This window comes from Mastigoproctus giganteus, chromosome 13, assembly GCF_048544385.1.
Source record: "Mastigoproctus giganteus isolate SK-2022 chromosome 13, ASM4854438v1, whole genome shotgun sequence".
In the NCBI taxonomy this organism is placed as follows: domain Eukaryota; kingdom Metazoa; phylum Arthropoda; class Arachnida; order Uropygi; family Thelyphonidae; genus Mastigoproctus; species Mastigoproctus giganteus.
Window position 1 is genome coordinate 28661733 of NC_143587.1, and position 26293 is coordinate 28688025.

Consider the following 26293-nt stretch of genomic DNA (forward strand, 5'->3'; position numbering starts at 1 on the left):
CGGTCTCAGGCGAGGGTTGAATGGTTTTTTCTCCAAAACAGAAAATCGACCAAGAACACACACACAATTTACAGAGCAATATGGCCTTAGTTGCCGGTGCTCCTAAAACTTTATTACAACAACAACAGCGACTAAAACCCAGCAACAACAACAAGTTTTAATGAGATCCAGCCATATTTATTCATTAGCCAATCAAGAAGTAGAACCTTAGCACGTGCTTCTTGTCAAGCCACACTCGGTATGTAAACTTTTGTGTACTATGACAGCTGTTAATAGTGATTTTGAATCGAAATTTGAGCCTGGAGGTGCAAAGTTTGGGAATTTTATAAATTATTATCAATTTAACTCTGTAGATGATAGACTTAAATTAATACCTAGGAATCTGTTGGAAGTAATAGATGAAAAAGATGATGCACGTGTGGTGGCTCTGGATATCGGATGTAATGCTGGAGTAAGTTTGGTAATTTAATATTTAAAGTCAGGGCTGAATTAATATTTTAAGTTTACATTCCCTTGGAGTATATATGTGTAGAAAACAATGGCAGGTTCAAAGATAACTACAAATTTAAACCGAAAAATGTGCTAATTGCTCTAACCGGAACTCGTTAACTGTTATTTGTAAATTTAACATGGATATCCGGAGCTTAAGAAGTAATTCTGTTAATGATCTGTTAATGATTTAATGATATGATAAAATCGATTAGTATTGTATCTATTTTATCTTTGGTGTTTTTTTTTTTTTTTGATAACAATGAAGATAAAGTGGTATCAACCATATTAGTGCCTTAAGCCATGTCTCCTGCTTTGTGGCAGCTTCTTGCAATGGAAAAATGCCACTGTTAGTTGATTGGTCACTTAAGATTTAATCATAATAATTAGACATTTGAAATTGTACATACATACATATATATATATATATATTTTTTTTTTTTTTTTTTTTCCTATGCGCATCTTTTTATTATCCAGCCCGAGCTTTTTAAAAATGGAAATGATAAAGTCTACACATTGTCATGGTGCAAGAGATTACAGTTGGAGTTATTGCTCTTTTCGTGTAGCATTATTGTTATATATATATATCGGTCATTGCAAATCTATGACCTTTCAGGGGTCACAGATTTGCATTTTTTTATTTATCTATTTCAATTATTTTTTTTATTTGCTTAATTTAGCTTGGGGAACAAACAGTCAGAGGGAGCTATATCTGGGGTGAGCATTGAGGGACTACAGTGATGAAGTGCTTCCCAAGAAATTATTGAATGAATAGTGCCAAGTGTGCAGGGGCATTACCACGATGCAAGTGCCAGTTCCCCGAAGCCTACTTTTCTGGCTGTTTTGTTCTGTTCTGAAAAGCATTGAAGATTTGCTATAGAATGTTTTGTAGTATTCCTGGTTTGCTGACTGCAGAACAGCAAATTCATAATTAATACCCTATGAATGGAAAATATAAGCATGATTTTCACACTTGATATTGTCATGTGTTTTTTTTTTTTTTTTTTTGGCCTTTGGAGAAGGCTGTCTTCGGGTTTGGACCCTTGTTTCTGGGTCATAGCCATATACTCATGATTTGTCACTAGTAATGATGGAAGAAACAGAGTGTGGGTAAGCAGCAGCACATCGTCAAATGTCTTGATATGTGAGAACTCGCTGCTCTCTCATTATCAATGAGGATGCAAGACATAAACTTGGCTGAAATGCATTGCATTCCCAACTAATTGACATATCCCAACTTATAGTTTATGTCAGTTAAAATTAATTGACATTCCCATAAGACATATCAATTTTACAAGCAACTTTGTGGATTGTTAAACATTGATCACTCCTGATCAGATCATGATTGTGAATGATTGAATAATTTGTTTTTGAAGTTGAAGGATAGCCAGAGCATGGATCATCTTTAACAGACAAGTGGCCCTTTTTACACTTTGCAAACCACGGAAAAGCTTTTAAATAACACTTAGCATCTTCTCCAAAAGCTGTTTTTAACATTTTATGTTTCTGTTGCACTTTCCTTAATTCAAATCAAAATTTGATGCAGATTTGCTGCTCAGTAAAATGTGACAGAATTTATAAACACCTTCCACTCTACATGATTTAATTCAAACTGACTGCATATAAACTGGTGTTTTGTGCATTGCTGTGTCTAGATGAGTCACTGAACATATTATAACAAGTGGCAATTTCAAGATGCAGAGAGTTCACTCAACTTTGGTCAGGCCACACCTTGAGTACTGTATAGGTCTGGAGGCCTCATTTTAAGAAAGATGTAGAGCTGCTGGAATGAGTGTAGAGAAGGATAATTAGATTGGTGAGTGGAACAAAGGGTTCGTGTTACCAAGAAAGGCTTAAGTTCTGCAAATTGCAGCTTCTGGAGACTAGGCACCTGCAAGGTGATCCAATTGAAGTGTATAAGGCCTTGAATGGATTGAGCAAGCTCAGTGCTAATGGGATTCTTCCTCTTGTTCAGATTACTCACCTGAGGGGCATAAATTCAAATTGAGGAAAGACAATTTGTAGAGTAAATGTGCAAAAATTTGCCTTTAGCAAGCAGGTGGTTGATAGTTGGAATAAACTTCCATCTGTTGTAGTGGAGGTCAGAAACTTAAATAAGTTTAAGGCAGAACTAGACAAACATTTGGAGTGAATTGATGGGTGAAATGGAAAGGTTTTTTTTTTTTTTTTTTGGCTGATGCTATATAAGCTTGCTTTCTTGCATCATATGTTCTACTAATGCTAACTTTTTGTTCTTACTTCATTTTGGTTACAATATACTATATATTTTACATCTTAATATGGGTTTAATTAATTACAAATACAACCTAGGTGTTGGACTTATTTTTCCGAAGTATATTTTATAAAGCAATTCCTACTTTAAAAAAAGTATCATCCCATTTGATAATGTTGATTTTAAGTAAGAACTATTATATTGTATAATTTAATTAAACTAAGTAGTATATTGCAATAATCTTATTTTTCTCCTTTTTGAATACATTCAGTATGTTAATATAACCATAAATTTTTTTGTCTTCTATTCAGATGGTATGTGTTCAGTTTGTGTATTTATCTAGTCAAAAGACAGTTAGTTGCAAAATTTTAAATGTAAAATCTAGTAGCCCCTTCACACAAAGGTGAATCTAGCTTTCATATTTGGTGTTAGGAGGGGAATATCATTTATTATTATTATTAGCCGTATGGTGCAAGGAAGCCTGAGGCTTTTGCTGCCAGCCAAAAAAAAATTTCTGAGTTACCCTCAGAGAGAGAGAGAGAGAGAGAGAGAGAGAGAGAGAGAGAGAGAGAGAAAGAAAGAAAGAAAGAAAACAAGGGTCAGAAGTAAAAGGAAATCACCAAGAAAGAGAAGAATGATGATATCTAGCTCAGGACCCTGGGTGTGCCAAGCCCATACTCACCAGATGTTAGTCCCATTTTACCATTTACAAACTGCTTGAATTTAAAATAGCTTGGCAGTCAACGTGTTAAGGAAGAAACCAAGGGAATACTTTCCTCATAATTATAGCTGAGCAAATAGTGACTTCCACATGGGCACTAGGGATTAATTTTGGCTATCGTATGAGTAAAAGTTAATAAGGGTTTGTTACTACTCAAGACAGGCATGCTAACAGCTAGAATCAATAGGTTTCAACAGTTGCTATAAGAAACTGAAACACTGATTGCATTAGCTTTGATGCACCCATCTGTGAATGCCTTGTTGTCTCTGTTGTGCATCACTCCCTATGCATATAGGACAAAAAATGTGTACTTTTGTTCAATGGAAGCTTTAGTATCAATCTCTAAGTACAGTATACACCCATGTCCACGTCTAATTTAAATTTATACAATTAAAATTTTATTTTTATTTCACTTGCCCTTGTACAACATGGTAGGACCATAGTTCCTAATTGCTGGTTTTTGGATTGGTGTCAGTCCTTGACTTAATTTCCATTAGCTTATAAATATGAATAACAGGAAAAAACAAATTCTTATATATTTTAGTTAAATCATATTACACATGTATCATGTGACCCATTGGTTGATTGTGTGTACTAAGATAACCATGACAGCATGGTTATTGGATATTGCTCCGGGGATATGCGGTGGTCATTCCCTGACCTTTTCATATCCTCCGTATTTGGTGGTCATGGGCTCGAACCCCGGTCTAATCAAGAAGCATGTGTTATGCACTGCTGCTCCTGCCCACGGAGGTGCCTATTTTGACAGCAGTGTTATTTATTTTGGAATTTGCATTCAAATTATTTTTGCAAAAGTAATGCTAGGAGATATTCAGTAATAAATATTCAAACAGGCTTGGACCAAACAACACAACTATTCATTGCAGTTTTGCCATTAAATTAACATATTTTTCATTAGTTAACTGAGAATATTTTTTTGGGGGGAAGGGAGGATCTGAGATCAGAGCCATTGCTTTATCCAGAGGTTTTGGTTTTTATTTTTTTTTTTCATTTTTATCAAGTCTGTTTTTGTGGGTGTTGTATCTCTTGTATTCTTTTTATTGTATTCTTGTTCATATGTATGAACAAGACCAGCCACTTCTAACATATTGCTATAAAGTTTTAAATTCTTTGTTTTTCTGTATTATTATTAGTATTAGCAGTGGCCACATAGTGGAAGGAAGCCTATGGCTTATGCTGTGCCAGCCAAAAATAAAAAATAAAAAAAAAATAATAATAAAAATAAAATAATAATAAGAAGAAATTTCAAAAATATAAATAATTAATAAGAGAAAAGGAAATAGATAACCTGTGCGATTCCCTCCTCCCTCTACTACTGATATAGGTAACTTATTCCAGTAATTTATAACTGGCTGACTAAAATAAAACTTCCGGCAATTCAGTCTAAACATTTGCCCCCGTAACTTGAAATTATGAGCCTTAGTTCTAGAATCATTTGTAACTGTAAAAATTTTGTCCTCATTCATTTTACTTATGCCTCTCAGTCTTAAACATCTCAATCAAGTCTCCTCTAAGGTGCTTAGTTTCCAAGCTCTGTAACCCACATATTCAAAGTCTTTCCTCATATGAACGCCCTTTTGCCGATCTCACCAGGTGAGTTACTTGTCTTTGGACCCTTTCAAGAAGCATAATATATTTCTTTAGGTGTGGTCTCCATACTTGAACACAGTATTCCAAGTGTGGTCTAACAATTGCCTTATATAATGGGATTATGATGTCCTTATCTCTACTAGCAATTGCTTAATAAATCATCAATAGGGACACCATGGGCCTTTCTTGAAACCTGTCTACAATGCTCAGAGAACTTAATGTCTGACCATACAGTCAGACATTAAGTTCTCTGAGCATTGTAGACAGACATTGTAACACCCAAGTCCCTTCCACTACCAGCTTTTGTTCAACTCCACCAAGTATATAAGTTATTTTGGGGTTACTCATTCCAGAATCCCTTGATCCTTAGTCATTCTAGAATTCATTGATTCACAGGTTGGATGAAAGATTTTACATTTGGTGGTAAAATATCTTTGACCCCTTCTTCTTCATAAGTTCATCATAATTTGATTGTGAAGGAGTCTTACCTAGAAAGAGAATAGCCTTTTAGGTAAGTTTATTTTCTTCAAGTGTTTCTTTACTGAACGGTTCACGAAAGAAACCATTCTTTGAATAATGCAGAGTCCATCCTTGCTGATTTTTGTGAGTGTAGTAAGCTGGTAAAGAAGAACAATTTATTCATTTTTAAAAGTGCTAGGATTAGTTGATTTGCCATCAACAAAAAGCAGTAATTTATGAGCTCCAGTTGTATTGTGTTACCATGGCTATCAAAATCCTCTCTTAGGATTTTTTGTATTATTATATTATTATTATTAGCCATATTGTGCAAGGAAGCCTGAGGCTTATGCTGCACTAGCCAAAAAAAATTCCCGAGTTACCTTGAGAGAGAGAGAGGGAGGAATCATCAAGAAAAAGAAGAATGATGATATCCAGCTCAGGACCCTGGGTGTGCCAAGCCCATGCTCACCAGATGTGAGCCCCTGGGGATAAATTTTTTGTTGTGCTACAGGCTCTGCTTTTTTGTGTTTTTTTAGGTAAGGTCTCATAATTTAGGCTTGCTTTTGTCCCTATTGTAGAGTTATTCTGCAATAAAAATTTCCTCTATTAATAAATTACCTTAAATCTTCTGTAAATTTTTGAGCTGCAGACTGATCAGCAGATATTATTTTACCAAAGCTCAATACAAGCCATCTGTCACTTCCTAGAAATTTTTTGCCCCACCCATCTTTTGATGGAAGACAAAAGTGTTTTCTTTGATGGTGCATTTATGGGGCTACTGATTGGAGTTTTTGTGTTGCTTTTCTTGTGTAAACAGCCACAATGCATTGCCTGCTATATCTAATTTAGATTTCTTTGAAGTGGGGTGAGAATTTAACCCTTATGAAACTGAGCACAAAATCTTTCAAGGTTCTTTCCAGTTCTTTACAGTGGTTTTTCTGACATCTAATTCAACAGCAATTTTTTTTAGAGACTCATTTATCGAGTATCCAATTTAGCTTTTACGGAAACAACTCTTTTCTTCCCCATATTTCATTAATTTATATAATATTTAATTAAATTATATAATATAATTACAATACATAATTTTACTGGTGCAAATAGTCTGGAACAAACACACAACCAATCTCTTGGGAAAAATACAACTCAACAAGCAGGCAACACTACTACAGACATTAGCATTAGTAGAGGCATATGATGCAAGAAAGCAAGCTTATACAGCATCAGCCAAAAAAAAAAAAAAAAAACCCAATCCTTCCCATTTCATCCATTTGCAACAAATGTTTGTCTAGTTCTGCCTTGAATTTTTTTAAGCTGTCAACTTCAAAAACGACAGATCGAAGTTTATTCCAGCAATCAGCCACCCACTGGCTAATTTCTGCACATCAATTCTACACTTGTCTTTCCTCAATTTGGATTTATGTCCCCTCAGGTGAATAATCTGTGCAAAAGGAACAATCCCGTCAGCATTGAGCTTTCTCAGACCATTCAAGGAATTGTACCCCTCAATCAGATCACCTCGCAGGCTAGTCACAAGACACTGTAATTTGCAAAACTTAAGCCTTTCTTCGTAAGAGCAACTCTTTGTTCCATTCACTAATCTTGTTGCCTTTCTCTGTACTTATTCCAGCAGCTCTACATCCTTCCAAAAATGAGGCCTCCAGACCTGTATAAAATACTCAAGGTGTGGCTTGACCATTGCCTTATACAAGGGTGTAATCACCTCCTTATCCCTGTTAGAAAAATTCCCGTACATCATTGACAAGACACCATGAGCTACTCTTGCAGATTGTCTACACTGCTCAGAAAACTTCATATCTACCTGCACAATACCCCCAGGTCCTTTTCACTCTCTACCACTATCAGTGTAGCACCACACAGTTGATATGTTTCTCTGGGATTACTGCTACCCATATGCAGTACTATACATTTGTCAATGTTAAACTTCAGCTGCCACTTATCAGCCCATCTGCACAACTTTTCTAGATCCTGTTGCAGTAGCATACTATCATTAACAACCTTGCCAACCTTCATATCATCTGTAAACTTACACATTAAGCCTGATATACCTTCATCAATATCATTGATAAATATAGAAAACAACAATAGGCCCATCATGGACCCTTGGGGGACACCACTAATAACATTAGTCCATGAAGAGCAGTGTCCATTAATTACCACTCTGTTTTCTTCCACTCAACCATCCCTTAATCCATAGCAGCAATTTGCCCTTAATGCCATACTGCTCCAATTTGTACAGTAGCCTTCCATGTGCAACAGTATCAAAAGCTTTCTTAAGATACAAATATGATATCAAAATTATTTTTTGCATTCCAGTCCCTCTGTGACCACATTATAGTATCCAATCAAATTGGTCAGACAAGACTTCCCCTTAAAAAACCTATGCTGTGTCTGAACTATAACTGAAATTTTTTCTAGATGATCCTGCTGCCCTTCTTTAACTAGGGCCTCCATTAATTTCTCTAGAACAGAAGTTAAACTAACAGGTCTGTAATTACTTGTCACCCTTTGATCTTCCTTTGTGAATTGGGGTCACATTTTCATTTCTCCAATCCATGGGTAAACTGCAGCCATTATCAACAGACTGCAGGATGGAAGCCTCCTCAACAATTCATGCTGAGGGAAATGGACCATAATCTGCCATGCTGGTCCAGTGTGTTGGCAGATCGACCGTATTTAGCAGTCAGTGCCTTGAACTCTGGTCTACTCAAAGAGAGTGGGCTACTGCACTCCCGCTCTGACCACTCGGCTACGGAGGCCGTGCTAACTCCCCTAAAACGAACAGGGGAGCTACCCATGGACCCTGAGTCCAAGGAAGCTCTCATAATTATGGCTAAGGGTTTGTTTACTTCCCTTGCTGACTTCTTTAATAAACTGGATATATCCCATGCATCACTGGTTCTTTTCATATGTTTATTTTCAACAATTTCTCCTGCACTTTGCTCTCAATTATTACAAAATCATTTAGCTCACTATCATAGTTGAATACACCTCTGGCATTCCCCTCCTTGAATAACCTCATGTGTAAATGTAAATGTAGATGCAAAATGCTCATTCAATTTGTTAGCTACCATAGCAGGATCATCAACAGTCAAAATATCGATAAAAAATGGACCAATCTGATTCATCCCCTTTCTTCTAGAGTTTACACAAGTAAAGAACTCTTTGCTGTTTTTCTTTGCATCCTTTGCCAAAGATTTCTCATAATCTGCCTCTGCCTGCCTAATTTTTGTGACTTTATTATTAGCCATATGGTGCAAGGAAGCCTGAGGCTTATGCTGCACCAGCCAAAAAAAAAAAAAAAAAATTCTCCAAGTTATACTGAGAGAAAGAGAGAGAGAGAGAGGGAGAGAGAGAAGCAGAAAGGAATCACCAAGAAATAGAAGAATGATGATATCCAGCTCAGGACCTTGGGTGTGCCAAGTCCATACTCACAAGACGTGAGCCCTTGGATTAGAGATGTATGGATTTTTATGGGAGTTAGCGTTATTTATCAAAAGACATCGGCCTGTCACATACTGATTAAAGACCAGCTTATATCTTTCATAGGCTTCTGTGTCACCTGTTAATTTATATGTATCCCATGCATTTTTCTTCTCTGCCACATGTCTCATTAGTTCATCTGACATCCATTTAGGCCTAAACCATGAACAATAATTCTCAGTTGGTATGAAAAGCCTAGTAACTTCAAAAACTAATTCTTTGAATGCTTCCCCTTTAGAATTTGCTGTTGGTAACATCATCACTCGGTCCCACTTTATAGACTTTAAAAATTGTCTCAGACCACCGTAGTCACCTTTACGAAAGCAAAAACCCTTCCCTTTGCTCCTGATGGTAGTTACCTCTTTGAGTAAATCCCACATCAGCACACTGTGATCGCTGCCACCTAGTGGTTCCTTTATCTGCAGATTCTTAATTCATGAAGAATCACCACTGATAATCAGATCAAGAGTGGTACTCCCTCTGGTTGCCCCTCTAACATGCTGCTGTAGAAAACAATCATCCAATAAATCCATAAAAGCCTTGCTAGTGTGCGAATGACGAACAAGTTCCAGTCAATATCTGGGAAATTAAAATCCCTCATTATAAGACAGCCTGATTTACTGGCCCACTCTGTACAATTGTTCATTATACTTATCAGAGTCATTAGGCCTATAACATACTCCTACTCTCAATTTTGCTTTCCCAGTGCTTAAGTTACACCAAACTGACTCAACACTGCACTGTTCAGCCATGTCCTCTGGCTGCACTTCCTTAGATTTTGTGTGTTTCTTAACTAATAGCATAACCTCTCCTCCCTTTCTGTATACATTGTACTCCCCAAATTCCAATTTTGCATTCCTTATATCTGTGTGACACCACATCTCTGATATACCAACAATATCTGCCTTTGATGTTTTGACCAGCACCTCAAATTCATCAACTACACTCCTAGCATTGGTACACACACAAGTATACATGCACATGTTCATATTCTTAGCTACCCTAACACAGCCCATATATTTACTTGTTCCACGATGACTCCCAGCAGTCTGAAATCCCCAGCACCTTGTTTTCCAGGCTGCTGCTCATTACAATAGAAGCAGTGCAAGAATCACTTTCACACACTAGTCAGACTTTTGTGGATTTATTGGATGATTGTTTTCTGTAGCAGCATGTTCGAGAGGCAACCAGAGAAAGTAATACTCTTGATCTGGTTATCAGCAGTGATCATTCGTGTATTAAGAATTTCCAGATAAAGGAACCACTAGGTGGCAGTAATCACAGTGTACTGATGTGGGATTTACTTAAAGATTTAATTACCATCAGGGGTAAAGGAAAGGGTTTTTGCTTCCATAAAGGTGAGTACAGTGGTCTCCGACAGTTTTTAAATTCTGTACAGTACAGTTGGATCAACTGACGATGTTACCAACAGTAAATTCTAAGTGGGAAGCATTCAAGGAATTAATCGTGGATGCTACTAAAAGTTTCATACCTATTAAGAAATATTGTTCAAGGTTTAGGCCTAAATGGTTATCTAATGAACTAATGAGACTCGTAACAGAGAAGAAAAATGCATGGGATGCATATAAATTATCAAGCGACTCAGAAGCCTATGGCAGATATAAGTTAGTCTGTAATCAGGTCACAAAGGAGGTTAGGCAGGCGAAGGCAGATTACGAGAAATCCTTGGCAAAAGATGCTAAGAAAAACAGCAAGGATTTCTTTACTTATATAAACTCTAAAAGGAAGGGGATGAATCTGATTGGTCCACTTGACATCGAGGGTTCGACTGTTGATGATCCTGCTCAGATAGCAAACAAACTGAATGAGCATTTTGCATCTACATTCACACATGAGGAGTTATTAAGGTTTGAAAATGGCAGAAGGTTATCAAATTGTAGCAGGGTGCTTAATGATTTTGTAATAACTGAGAGCAAAGTGGAGGAGAAATTGTTGAAGTTAAACATAAGAAAGGCACCTGGGGTGGATGGGATCTATCCAGTTATATTAAAGGAGGCTGCGAAGCAACTAAAAAAACCCTTAGCCATAATTATGAGGGCATCCTTGACTCAGGGGAGGTTCCCACGGACTGGAGATGTGCAAATGTATCCCCAATTCACAAAGGGGGATCGAAGGGTGACACGAGTAATTACAGACCAGTTAGTTTAACTTCTGTTCCGGGTAAAATAATGGAGTCACTGGTTAAAGATGCATTGCAGGATCATCTAGACAAGACTGCAGCAATAATTCAGACACAGCATGGGTTTGTTAAGGGAGAGTCTTGTCTGACGAATTTGATAGGATATTATGATGTTGTTACAAAGGAACTGAATGCAAAAAAATAATTTTGATATCATATATTTGGATTTCAGGAAAGCTTTTGACACTGTTGCGCATGGAAGACTATTGTACAAATTGGAGCAGAATGGTATTAAGGGTAAGTTGCTACAATGGATAAAAGGATGGTTAAGTGGGAGAAGACAGAGGGTGGTAATCAATGGGTGCTGCTCTTCGTGGACTAATGTTATTAGTGGAGTCCCACAGGGTTCGGTGTTAGGTCCACTGTTGTTTTGTATATTTATCAATGATATTGATGAAGGTATATCAGGCTTAATGTCGAAGTTTGCAGATGATGCAAAGGTTGGCAGGGTTGGTAATGACAGTAATGGCAGTGTGCTACTGCAACAGGATCTAGATAATTTTTGCAGATGGGCTAAGAAGTGGCAACTGAAGTTTAACCTTGAGAAATGCAAAGTACTGCATATGGGTAGAAGTAACCCCAGAGAAACGTACCAACTGTGTGGTACTACACTTAAGGTGGTAGAAAATGAAAAAGACCTGGGAGTAATTGTGTAGTCAGATATGAAGGTTTCTGAGCAATGCAGACAGGCTGCCAGGGCAGTTCATGGGGTTTTGTCAATGATATATAGGAATTTTGCTAGCAGGGAGAAGGAGGTGATTGTCCCTCTGTATAAAGCAATGGTCAGGCCATGCCTTGAGTACTGCGTACAGGTCTGGAGGCCTCATTTTAGGAAGGATATAGATTTACTTGAGCGTGTACAGAGAAGGGCAACAAGATTGGTGAGGGGAATGAAGTGATCCTCTTACCAAGAGAGTATTAGTATTAGTATTATTAATGGCCGCATGGTGCAAGAAAGCCTATGGCTTATGCTGCACCAGCCAAAAAAAAAAAAAAAAAAAACCCCGAATAAAACAATGATAAAAAAATAAAATAAATAAATAAAGAATAATTAATAAAAGGAAAGGAATTTGGAGGGAATGGTGTGATTTTTTTTTTTTTTTTTTTTTTTTTTTTTGGCTGATGCTGCATAAGCTCATACACTTGCTTTCTTGCATCACATGCCACTACTACTTCTACCAGCGGCTTCTGTTAATCTATTAGTTCGTGTATCCCCCCAAGATAGTAGTTTTCCGATCCACCTAACACTGCCTAGATATCATTAGCAAATATTCTTGCATCCTTTCTATTTAAGTGTATCCCATCCCTGTAGAAGCAGTCTCTCCTGTTAACAAGCACAGACCAGGCTGAGAAAAAGAGGGCTGAGTGTCTTAAATACCACCTGGATGTGCTTGATCAAGTGATACCAGTTTCCCAATGTCTGGTTTAAAGTTACTATACATAGCAGGCATCTTAAAAAACCATGTTTAGTAATCTAGAGCCATTTTTTTTTCTTGTAGAAAGTTGGATGAAAACACTAAAACCAAATGCACAAACCTTCACCAATCCCAGATGTATGGTAACTAAATTTAAAATAAAATCAATAGCTATTACCAATAAATGGTTATCTTTTGATAACTCTGAATTGTTAATACAAAGTGATCAAAGGAAAAAGCTTTGAAAGTGATAAGATCAGTAAAACTTTAAATATGAAGCAAAGAAAGTGTTTTGCCCTAGGATTCAGCCTGCTTCCTCAGTCCACCCCTTACTTCTTAGTACCTCTAGGTAAGCCCATTGCCCTTAAGGGGCAGTATTGCCCACTTTGGAAACTGTTGTGCTACCCTGATTGTAATGTTCAACTTGCTTACAAGTCAATTAATAGTTATTCAATTCTTCCTTACCCTAGGTGTGATATCTGTCTGTGCCCTATGGCACCTGACAGGTGCCATTAAGTGGCATTTTTTTTTTTTTTTTTTTTTTTGTTTGGTAATAAAATTAAATCCTTCCATATGCCTTTCCCTACATGATGATACAGTATTTTCTGATTTTGTTTCAATTTACTTAAAGTTATAAGGGGTTAACTTTTTGGCATCCGATAGATGGTATGAGCAAATATATGTTTGGAATTGGTGGGTGGGAGCATGCAAAAGCAATTCATCCAGCTCCCATGAACCTCCCAATGTAGGGAGTAAGTGGGATGTGAATTACAGATAATATATCTGCACCAGCATCATCATCATCAGCCATTTTCAATCCACTGGAGGATGAAGGCCTCTCCAGCAACTTTCCAGTTCCTTCTATTTTGAGCACTAGCCATCCATTTACTTCCCAAAAACTCATGAATTTCATCTATCCATCTCCGCCTTTGTCTTCCAGGTTTTCTTCTAGCTCCTCTTGGGTACCATTCTGTTATTTTGTTAGTTCATCTGTCATCATGTCTTCGAGCTATGTGTCCTGCCCAAGGCCATTTTAGTTCTTTAGTTTTCATAAGAATGTCCTTTACTTGAGTTTGCTGCCTAATCCATGTGTTTCTCTTCTTATCTAACAGTCTGATTCCTAGTATAATTCATTCCATTCTTTGCTGTGTAGTTCTCAGCTTCTCTTCCATTCTTTTTGAGTGCCCAAGTTTCACTTCCATAAGTCGTGGTGGGGATTATACATTGGTTCATTATTTTACGTTTCAGACGAACTGTGATATTGCTCTTCAGTATGTGACTATATTTCCTGATGCTATCCATCCAAAATTTATTCTTCTCTTGACTTCCAGCCATTTATCATTATTACAGCTAATAACTTGTCCCAGATAAGTATATGACTCTACCTTTTCAATTGCTGCTCCTTCAATCATTATTTCCCTTTCTGTGGCATATTTGTTCATCATTACTTTTGTTTTAGCCATATTCATTTTTAGTCCAAAATCCTTACTAACTGTGCATAACTGATTAAGATTTTCCTCTAATTCTTGGATTTTTTCTTCTTTGGGATCGTGGCTTACGACCACAATGTCATCTGCAAATCGTAAATGGTTTAGGTACTCTCCGTTCACACTGACTCCTTTCTGCGACCAGTCTAATCTTCTGAAAGCTTCCTCAAGGGCAGCAGTAAACAGCTTCGGAGATATTGTGTCTCCTTGTCAAAATCCTTTCTCGATTTTAAATTTCCTACTGTCTTTGTCTAGTCTAATAAAGAAGGTAGCACTCTCATATATTTTCTTCAAAATCATAATATATGGGGTATCTATGCCTTGTCTTTCCAGTGCCTGAAACATTTCCTTATGCTGTATGAAACATTTCCTTATGCCTGAAACATTGCCTTATGCTGTATGGAGTCAAATGCCTTTTCATAATCCACAAATGCCAGGCATAATGGTGTTTTATATTCATTTGCTTTCTCCATTAGCTGTGATATTACGTTGAAGGTGATCCATAGTTGAGAATCCTGTCCTAAAGCCAGCTTGCTCTTTCGGTTGATTCTCATCAAGTATTATTTCTAATCTGTTAGTAATGACCCTTGTGAACAACTTGTAGATGTGGGATAACAAGCTAATTGGTCTATAATTTCCAATTTCTGATTTATCTCCTTTCTTATGCAGCAAAACTATGATTGCATTATTCCACTGCTTAGGCGTCACACCTTTTCTAATGCACTTTGTGAAGAACCTTGCCAGTTTTTGTGTTATGTCTCTTCCTCCCAATTGTATCAACTCTACATTAACTTCATCTTCCCCCGGGGCTTTCTGATTCTTCATTTTCTTCAATGCATGTTCTACCTCATCAGGAAGAATATCGGGTATGTCGTATGTGTTGCTACTTTTGCAATCCATCTTCCCCACTGCTGGCATCATACCCTCGCTCCTTGTATAATTCTCTATAGTAGTCTTCTGCTATTTGAATTATGCCTTCTCTGCTGTTTATAAGTACACCATCGCTATTCTTCAGTTTCAGTATCATTTGTCTTTCTGTATTACTGCTCATGGCTGCTGATTTAAATCCTTTGTTTTCCCTTAATGTTTGTTCTACCTTTCTTGTGCTAAATCTTCTTATGTCCTCTCTGAGTCTCTTTCTAATGGCTTTGCATAACTCAGTATACTCAATTTTCTCCCTGTCAGTGTTTTTCTTGCTCTTCATTTCTCGTCTTCGGTTCATCATGACAAGTGTTTCTTGACTAATTTTTTCTTCTTTGGATTTCTTTTTCCCTATAGGTTTCTTGGGCTTTATCACTTTGAGAAAGTTGTAGTATTCCTCGTCGATATCTTGGTCCTGAGCAGTCTGCAGAAGCTCAAACTTGTTCTTAAGTTCCAGTACATACTGCTTTTTCTTCTCTTCTGTTATATCAAAGACCTTTGTATTATTTACTCGAGTCAGTTTTTTCCTTTCCTACATCTATATCAAGTGTACATCTTACCATTCTGTGATCACTTCCAACATTTACCTTATTCAGGACAGTAACATCATTCACAATATATCTTCTGTTGGTGAGGATGAAGTCAATTTCATTAGTTGTTAATCCATTTGGACTCTTCCATGTCCACTTTCTGTTCACCCTTTTCTTGAAAAAAGTGTTCATTACTGACAGTCCTTGAGATTCTGCAAATTCCACAAGTCTTTCACCTCTTTTATTTCTTTCACTAATTCCAAAATTTCCTATAGTTCCTCTTTCTGCACTGTTTTGCCTTTTTCCAACCTTAGCATTGAAGTCCCCCATAATAATAGTGTAGTGGGTTTTCTGCTCATCTAGAAGACTCTCAATTTCGGTGTACATTTCTTCAACCTCTTCATCATCATGGCTCGATGTTGGTGCGTAAATCATTATAATCTTTAGCTTGTACCTCTTAGAAACACCAGCAGCATATTATAATTTCTCTTTTTGTTTTTTGCACAGTGTTTTTTCTTTTAAACTTGTTCTTTTTTTTCAAGGGGGAAGTTTTTGAATAAAACGTCAGAAGTTGAGTGATGGGCAGTAGAAGAGTGAAAAAATGGATTAGTTCAAAAAATTAAAGCGGGATAAATAATATAAATTGTAATTAATAAAACACCAATTTCATTTCAATGAAAAAATAAGTGTCTAACAAAAGCTTTTTTAGAAAAATGTACAAGTAAATGTGTTCCTTTTAGGGACATGTTAATGAAGGGTTAACTTTTCAGTTTCCATTGTTTTTTCTTGTGTTAGGCACTGATGAAAACCTTCTAGAGAGCAGTTATTCTGTAGATCAGTGGAATGGAGAAATATTGATGTAGATGTTTTTAATTCTCCCTACAGTAATACTGCTTGTATAGTGTTATCATGGAAGGACTTTTTTTTTTTTTTTTTTGAATTTATACCTTAATAGAATATTTAGTATGTTGGTACTGTTTTATAAAAATGCTACGAGTTTATGTTGGCTACCATAATTATCAAAGTGGCATTGTGTACACCAGAGCAAGGAGTGTTTATTATTAAGACATTTTAGAGTTTGAAAGCAAATAAATTATCAAAATAAAAATTGTTTCTGATTTTTCTAAATGTGTTTTATTTTTTGGACAAAATGGAACATACCCACAATTCCAATTCCATTCTAGGTATTTTGAACAGTTTTCTAACTAGTACCCTGGTTATTTGGAATACAGGTAAAGTTAGGGACCAGATTCTTAGTACTGTATTCCAATGTGGGACATCGATTTTACATTATACTGTATATATATATATATTTTTTTTTCCCACATATATTTGTTTTATTTCACAGAAATTACTATATTATATAGGTATTTCTGTGAAATAATAATAAAAATATATACTTCTTTTAACAATAAAAACAACAGAAATTAAATATATTTTTCTGCAGAGCGAAATTTTCTTAATAATTCAAACAACTTAAATCCAGGACTGTTCTGCATAATCACGGAAATCTGATCACTTTATGTAAAGTTGCCTGACCTGAATCTTCGATTACTTTTTTTTGGAGCTACTTGAGTTTTCAGAAATCATTCTTGAATCAAGGAGATGAAAACAGACATGTGCATTTACTGACAGAATACATTTTGTGTTTGGGGGTCACCATTAACAAAAAAAAAAAAAAAAAAAAACTGCCTTTTTCTTTTCATGATGCATTTGTTTCAAGTTATGCATTAGCATTAGTAGAGGCAAATGGCCTCCGTAGCCGAGTGGTCAGGAGCGGGAGTGCAGTAGCACACGCTCTTTGAGTAGACCGGGGTTCAAGCCCCTGACTGCTGAATACGGTCGATCTGCCAACCCGCACTGGACCAGCGTGGCAGATTATGGTCCATTTCCCTCAGCATGAATTGTTGAGGCTTCCATCCTGCAGTGGGTTGATAATGGCTGCACTTTACCTTTTTTTATTAGTAGAGGCATATGATGCATAAAAGCAAGCTTATGCAGCATCAGCCAAAAAAAAACACTTCCACTTCACCCCTCCGTTCGTTTGAAATACCTGTCCAGCTGAGCCTTAAATTTATTATCAACTTCTACAAAAAGGGATGGAAGTCTGTTCCACCAACCAACTACCCGCTGGCTAAAGGCAAATTTCCGCACATCTGTCTTTCCTCAATTTGAATTTATGCCCTCTCAGATGATTATTCTGAGCAAGAGGAAGAATCCCATCAGCATTGAACATGCTCAAACAATTCAAAGCTTTATACACCTCTATCAGATCACCTCGCCAGTGCCTAATCTCCAGACACTGTAATTTGCAAAACTTAAGCCTTTCTTCGTAAGAGCAACCTTTTGTTCCATTCACTAATTTTGTTGCCCTTCTCTGTACTTGTTCCAGGACCTCTACATCCTTCTTGAAATGAGGCCTCCAGATCTGTATACAGTACTCAAGGTGTGGCCTGACCATTGCCTTATACAAGGGAATAATCACCTCCTTATCCCTGCTAGAAAAATTCCTGTATATCATTGACAAGACACCATGAGCTACTCTTGCAGTCCGTCTGCACCGCTCAGAGAACTTCATATCTGCCTACACAATTACCCCCAGGTCCTTTTCATTCTCTACCACTGTCAGTGTAGTACCACAGCATTGATACATTGCTCTGGGGTTGCTGTTTCCCATATGTAGTACTTTACATTTGTAATGTTAAACTTCATTTGCCACCTCTCAGCCCATTCGCTCAGCCTTTCCAGATCCTGTTGCAGCAGCATAGCATCATTAGTGTCCTTAACAACCCTGCCAACCTCTGTATCGTCTGCAAACTTGGACATTAAGTCGAACGAACAGAGGGGTGAAGTGGAAGTGGTTATTTTTTATTTATTTATTTTTTTTTTTTTGGCTGATGCTGCATAAGCTTGCTTTCTTGCATCAAATGCCTCTACTAATGCTAATGCTAACTAAGCTTGATATACCATCATCATTATTATTTATAAATACAGAAAACAATAATGGACCCAACACTGAACCCTGAGGGACTCCACTAATGACATTAGTCCACGATGAGCACTGTCCATTGATTACCACTCTGTCTCTCCCCCTCAACCACCCCTTTATCCATAGCAGCAATTTTACTCCAATGCCACACTACTCCAATTTGTGCAGCAGTCTTCCATGTGCAACAGAATCAAGCCTTTCTAAGATCCAAGTATATAATATCAAAGTTATTCCCTTCATCCAGTTCTTTTGTGACTGCATCATAGTATCCAATCAAATTGGTCAGGCAAGACTTTCCCTTAACAAAACCATGCTGTGTCCAAGCTATAACTGAAGTCTTGTCTAGATGATCCTGCAGTGCTCCTTTAACCAGTGCCTCCATTATTTTCCTGGAACAGAAGTTAAACTCACAGGTCTATAATTACTTGTGTCAGCCTTTGATCCTCCTTTGTGAATTGGGGTCACATTTGCACATCTCCAGTCTATGGGAAGCTCTCATAATTATGGCTAAGGGTTTGCTTACATCCTTTGCTGCCTCCTTTAATATAACTGGATAGATCCCATCCACCCTAGGTGCCTTTCTTGTGTTTATCTTCAACAATTTCTCCTGCACTTTACTCTCAGTTATTACAAGATTATCTAGCTTACTGCCCGAGTTGAATACACCTCTGGCATTCCCCTTGCTGCATAACTCCTCATGTGTGAATGTCGATGCAGAATATTCATTTAGTTTGTTAGGTAACTGAGCAGGATCATCAACAGCTGAACCATCGATATCAAGTGGACCAATCTGATTCATCCCCTTCCTTCTAGAGTTTACATAAGTAAAGAACTCTTTGCTGTTTTTCCTTGCATCCTTTGCCAAAGATTTCTCATAATCTGCCTAACCTCCTTTGTAACTTGGTTACAGATCAACTTATATCTATCATAGGCTTCTGTGTCACATATTAATTTATGTTTCCCGTGCATTTTTCTTCTCTGCCATATGTCTCATTAGTTCATTTGACATCCATTTAAGCCTAAACCTTGACCAATATTTCTTAGTTGGTATGTAAAGCCTAGTAGCTTCCAAGATAAGTTCTTTGAATGCTTCCCATTTTGAATTTGCTGTTGGTAACATCAGTTGGTCCCACTGTATAGAATTTAAATACTGTCTCAGACCATCGTAGTCGCCTTTACAAAAGCAAAAACCCTTCCCTTTACCCCTGATGGTAGTTACCTCTTTGAATAAATCCAACTTCAGCACACTGTGATCACTCTCACCTAGTGGTTCCTTTATCTGCAGATTCTTAATGCATGAAAAATCACTACTGATAACCAAATCAAGAGTATTACTTCCTCTAGTTGTCTCCCGAACATGCTGATGTAGAAAACAATCATCCAATAAATCCACAAAAGCCTTGCTAGTGTGTGAGTGACCAACCCACAAATTCCAGTCAATATCTGGGAAATTAAAATTCCCCATTATAAGACTCTCTGATGTACTGGCCCACTCTATTTCCCTGTCCAGTTTCTTATTATACTCATCAGTCATTAGGCCTATAGCACACTCCTACTCTCAATTTTGATCTCCCAATGCTTATGTCACACCAAACTGACTCGACACTGCACTGTCCAGTGATGTTGATTAGCTTCACTTCCATGGATTTTGTGTTTCTTAACTAATAGCATAACCCCTCCTCCCTTCCTATCCTGTCTATCCTTTCTGTAGACGTTGTACTCCCCAAATTCCAGTTCTGCATTCCTTATATCTGTGTGACACACCACATCTCTGATATCCCAACAATATCCGCCTTTGATGCTTTGAGCAATACCTCAAATTCATCAAATTTACTTACCAAACTCCTAGCATTGGTGTACAAGCAAGTATACATGCACCTGTTCCTATTCTTAGCTACCCTAACACAACCCATGTTTACTTTTACCGCAATGACTCCCAGCAGTCTCTGAAATATCCTGCATCTTGTTTTCAAGACTTCTGCTCATTTCAATAGAAGCAGTGCAAGAATCACTTTCACCTCTGCCAGTGGCTGCATTTAATCTATTAGTCCTTGTATCCCCCAAGCTAGCAGTTTTCCGACCCACCTAACACTGCCTAGATAGCATCAGCAAATATTCTTGCACCCTTTCTATTTAAGTGTATCCCATCCCTGTAGAAGCAGTCTCTCCTGTTAACAAGTACAGATCAATCTTAAAAAAAATTCTACCCCTCGAGCCTTGGACAATCTTTCCAGGGCCAAATTGATCGCATGATAGGCTTTCTAGTTATTGGTTTTAACATTTGTGAAAGCTATCACATAGAAACCTTTCTCAGCTTCAACTAATTATAGTAATAGTAATAGAGGCATGTGATGCAAGAAAGCATCAGCCAGAAAAAACTTTAAAAAATTTACAAACCCATTCCCTCTAAATGTTTGTCTAGTTCCACCTTGAATTTATTTAAGCTAACTTCCACGACAGATGGAAGTTTGCTCCAGCAATTAACCACCCGCTGGCTAAAGGTAAATTTCCAAACATCTATTCTACAACTGCCTTTCCTCAATTTGAATTTATGCCCCCTTAGGTTCGTAATCTGAGCAAGTGGAAGAATCCCATCAGAGTGCTCAACCCATTCAAGACCTTATACACCTCAATCAGATCACCTCGCAGGTGCCTAGTCTCCAGCCACTGCAATTTGCAGAACTTAAGCCTCTCTTGGTAAGAGGATCCCTTCATTCCCCTCACCAATCTTGCCCTTCTCTGTATGTGCTCAAGCAAATCTACATTTTTCCTAAAATGAGGCCTCCAGACCTGTATGCAGTACTCAAGGCATGGCCTGACCATTGCCTTATACAAAGGGATAATCACTCCCTTTTATACTGCTAGCAAAATTCTTGTATATCATTGACAATACCCCATGATCTGCTCTGGCAGCCTGTCTGCATTGCTCAGAAAACGTCATATGTGACTACACAATCGTTTCCAAGTCTTTCATTTTCTACCGCCCTAAGTGTAGTACCACATAGTTGGTACATTCCTCTGGGGTTACTTCTACCCATATGCAGTACTTTGCACTTGTCAATGTTAAACTTCAGTTGCCCTTCTCAGCCTATCTGCCCAAATTTTCTAGATCCTGTTGCAGTAGCACGCTGCCATTACTGTTATTAACAACCCTGCCAACCCTTGTATCAGGTAAATGTTGGACGTGATCACAGAATGGTAAGATGCACACTTGATATAGATGTAAGAAAAGAAAGGAAAAAAAACTGACTCTAATAAATAATACAAAGTTTTTTGAGATAACAGAAGAGGAGAAAAATCAGTATGTACTGGAACTTAAGAACAAGTTTGAGCTTCTGAAGACCTTTCAGAACCAAGATATCGACGAGAAATACAGCAGTCTTCTGAAAGTGATAAAGCCTGAGGAACCTATAAGTAAAAAGAAATCCAAAGAAGAAAAAATTAGCCAAGAAACGCATGTCATGATGAACCAAAGATGACAAATGAAGAGCAAGACAAATGCTGACAGGGGCAAAATTGAGTATACTGAGTTATGCAAGGCCATTAGAAAGAGACTGAGAGAGGACATAAGAAAATTTAACACAAGAAAAGTACAAGTATTAAGGAAAAACAAATGACTTAAATCGGCCGCCATGAGCAGTAATACAGAAACACAGATGATACTGAAGAATAATGATGTACTTATAACAGAGAAAGCATAATTCAAATAGCAGATTACTATAAAGAATTATATAAGGAGCAAGGGAATAATGTCAGCAGTGGGGAAGATGGATCACAAATTAGCAACACATACAACATACCTGATATCCTTCCTGATGAGCTAGAATATGCATTGAAGAAAATGAAGAATCAAAAAGCCCCAGGTGAAGATGAAGTTACTGTAGAGTTGTTAAGACTCTCCACAAAATACGTTAGAAAAAGCGTGACGCCTAAGGAGTGGAGTAATGCAATCATAATTTTGCTATATGAGAGAAGATAAATCAGAAATTGGAAATTAGACCTATTAGCTTGTTGTTCCACAGCTACAAGTTGTTTAACAAGGGTCATAACTAACAGATATGAAAATCAACCGAAAGAGCAAGCTGGCTTTAGGACAGGATTCTCAAAATACCATTATGCCTGGCATTTGTGGATTATGAAAAAACATGACTCCATACAGCAGCGTTTCCCAAAGTGGGGTCTGTGAAATGGTGGTTGACCATATATATATATATATATATATATATATATATACACACACACCGATGAGCCAAAACATTATTACCACCTACCTAATATGATTTGTCCTCCACGTGCAGCCAAAACAGCTCGAACCCAGCGAGGCATGGACGCTACAAGATTTCTGAATGTGTCTTGTGGTATCTGGTACCAACACGTAACCAGCAGATCCTTTAACTCCTGTAAGGTCCGTGGTTGAGACACCACAGATCGGAGTTGCTGTTCCAACACAAACCACAGATGCTCGATGGGATTGATGTCTGCGGAATTTGGAGGTAAGGACAATACCTGTAAGTCTTCACGTTCCGCAAACCAGTCTCGAACAATACAGGCGGTGTGGTATGGCACATTATCCCGCTGAAAGATGGCACTGCCAGAGGGGAAGACCGTTGCCACGAAAGGGTGTACCTGATCATCAATGATGTTTAGGTAGGTGGTAGACATCAGTGCCTGGCACGTGGATGACTGGACCCATGGTATCCCAGCGTGACACTGCTGCCACTGGCTTGTTTTTGTCCCACGGTGCATCCAGGTGCCATCACTTCCCCAGGTAAATAATGCACACGTACCCAGCGGTCCACATGGTGCAATAGGAAACGTGATTCATAGGACCAGATGACCTTCATCCAATCCCTCAAGGTCCAGTTTCGATGCTCGCATGCCCACTATAGGTACTATTGCCAGTGAACCATGGGCATTCGGAGTGGCCACGCAGACCCATTTTTAGCAGGGTTCAATGTACTGTGTGTGTTGTGACACATTACTAACCAGCGAGTTGCGCCAGTTGCCCTGTACCACCTGGGAGAGCCTTCGCTCACCTTGAGCATCAATGAGCTGTGGCCGTCCAACACCTCGCCAGTGGTTCGTGGATCACTTTCGGTAGGAATTAACCATGGCTGACTGTGAGGATCCCATCAGCCATGCCATTTCGGATATGCTCTGGCCATTACAATTTGGTCTGTCAGAATCACTTAAGTCCACTGCCTTTCCCATTTGAAAAACAAGAGTAACACTGATTAACGGAGCTCAGTATCAGGCATTTATTATACCATGTCCCGACCCCACGCCGTAGTTCACCTGCAGTCGCTTCGATTTGCATAATGACTTACTGGTCATAATGTTTTGGCTCATCGATGTACATATACTATATATGCACATAACATATGCATATGTTTTATATATATATGGGTCCACAAAGTTTATTTGATTTTTGAAGGGGCCCGTGAACTTTTTTTGATTTTTGAAAGGGTCCATATAGTGGTTTGGAAACCGCTGTCATACAGCATAAGGCAATGTTTGGGGCACTGGAAAGGCAAGGCACAAACCCCATACATTATGATTTTGAAGAAAATATATGAAAATGCTACCTCCTTTATTAGACTAGACAAAGACACTAGCAAATTTAAAATTGAGAAAGGAGTTCAAGGAAACATCTCTGAAGTTGTTTACTGCTGCTCTTGAAGAAGCTTTCGGAAGATTGGACTGGTTGCAGAGAGGAGTCAACACGAATGGATGGAGAATGCCTAAACCATTTACAGATGACATTGTTGTCATAAGCCACGATCCCAAAGAATTAGAGGAAAATCTTAATCAGTTATGCAGTTAGTAAGGATAAACAAGAATGCCACAGAAAGGGATATAATCATTGAAGGAGTGGTAATTGAAAAGGTGGATTTATATACTTATCTGGGACAAGTCATTAGCTGTAATAATGATAAATGCCTTGAAGTCAAGAGGATGGATAGCATTCAGGAAATATAGTCACATACTGAGGAGCAATATCCCAATTAAAAAAAAAAAAAAAAAGAAACGTAAAATAATGAACCAATGTATACTCTCCACCATAACTTATGGAAGTGAAACTTGGGCACTCACCAAAAGAATGGAAGAGAAGCTGAGAACTACGCAGCAAAGAATGGAATCAATTACATTAGGGATAAGACTGTTAGGTAAGAAGAGAAACACATGGATTAGGCAGCTAACTGAAGTAAAGGACATTCTTATCAAAACTAAAGATCCATCTGTCATGTCTTCATAGTTCGAAGACATGATGACAGATGGACTAAGAAAATAACAATGGTACCCAAAAGGAGCTAAGAGAAAACCTGGAAGATAACAGAGATGGACAGATGAAATTCACAAGTTCATGGGCAGTAAATGGATGGCCATTGCACAAAACAGAAGGAACTGGAAAGTTGCTGGGCAGGCCTTCATCCTGCAATGAACTGAAAATGGCTGATGATGATACTATACACAAGGATGTATCTACCGAATGATTGTTCCTAAACTTAAAATTTCAGTATAGTCTGAATAATATGTCAAAGTCATTCCTATAAACTCTTAGAAACACTTTTGTATTTTCATATAAAGATTAATGTTTTAGGTGAATTCAGAAGTATACCTGGTAGGGGATGCAGGTGTTTAAAAATGTTTTGACTACCATTTCTGTAGACTCATTTTCTTCTCAAAACCATTTAGGCCACCTGACAGCCTGTCTCCAATACCCTTCCTTAAAAGCTGCTTGTAATAAACGAGTTTCACTGACTCTTGTGCACCCCTTCCAAAGTCATGGCAACTTGTTAATCAAAATCCGTCAGGTACTCCAAAAAAAAAAAAAGAAGCATACTTTTAATGGTTGCTCCCTCTAAAATGAACCAACCCCAGTGCACATAAATATCTTCATTCTTTATCACAGACATTTCATGTATCAGAAGTGCATGAATCTACATACATGATTGTTGGGTTTGAGGGGAGGAAACATCAGTCATTTCTTTCTGATTGCTCTCATATTTTGTAAGTATAATTTTATATGGAAAAAAAAAAAAAGTTTCTTACTGTAAACTTTATACCCCCAATAGGTTTAAAGTATTAGTCTATCAAGATGTGATGTGTAATATTATTTTTATTTATTTCTCATGTTTTTTTTTTTCTCATTTTATTTATTTCTCACAGGACCTGACAGCTGGGCTATATAGACATATAACTGAAAGAAGTATATGTGGTAATGCTTCAACCCAACAGCATGATCTTCACATTTTAGGTATTGATTTAGATCCAGTTTTAATTGCACGTTCCAAAGAAGCAAACTCTTTTCCTTCAAATATTGATTATGTGCAACTAGACATCATGGAAGACAGAAGTAATAAAATTCTTCTTGAATATCTAAATAAGTATCAAAGAACTATGTTTGATATTGTCTTCTGTTTTTCGGTGACAATGTGGATTCACCTTAATCATGGGGATGATGGACTTAAAAATTTTCTCAAGAAATTATCCAAGTTGTCACGTTATCTACTGCTTGAACCACAAGGCTGGAAATGCTACCGATCAGCAACCAGACGAATGCGAAAGCTGAAATATTCTAACTTCCAAGACTTGGAAACTTTTCAAATGAAATATAGTGTTCTTGATGATATTAATGATATCTTGAAACATGATTGTGATATGGAATTTGTTAAGTGTCTGGGAGAAACTGAATGGCAAAGAAAGTTAAATATGTATTGCAAAGTTTGACAA

At 37.6% G+C, this 26293-nt stretch overlaps 1 protein-coding gene across 1 annotated transcript; it reads left to right on the forward strand.

The window, feature by feature from the left end:
- Window positions 1–248: 248 nt before the first annotated feature.
- On the forward strand, window positions 249–26290 carry LOC150075901 (pre-miRNA 5'-monophosphate methyltransferase). The gene is made up of 2 exons (XM_090387677.1): window positions 249–451; window positions 25730–26290. Exons 1-2 carry the CDS (start codon window positions 260–262, stop codon window positions 26288–26290), a joined length of 753 nt encoding a protein of 250 aa, XP_090243803.1. The 5' UTR covers window positions 249–259.
- The last annotated feature ends 3 nt before the right edge of the window (window positions 26291–26293 follow it).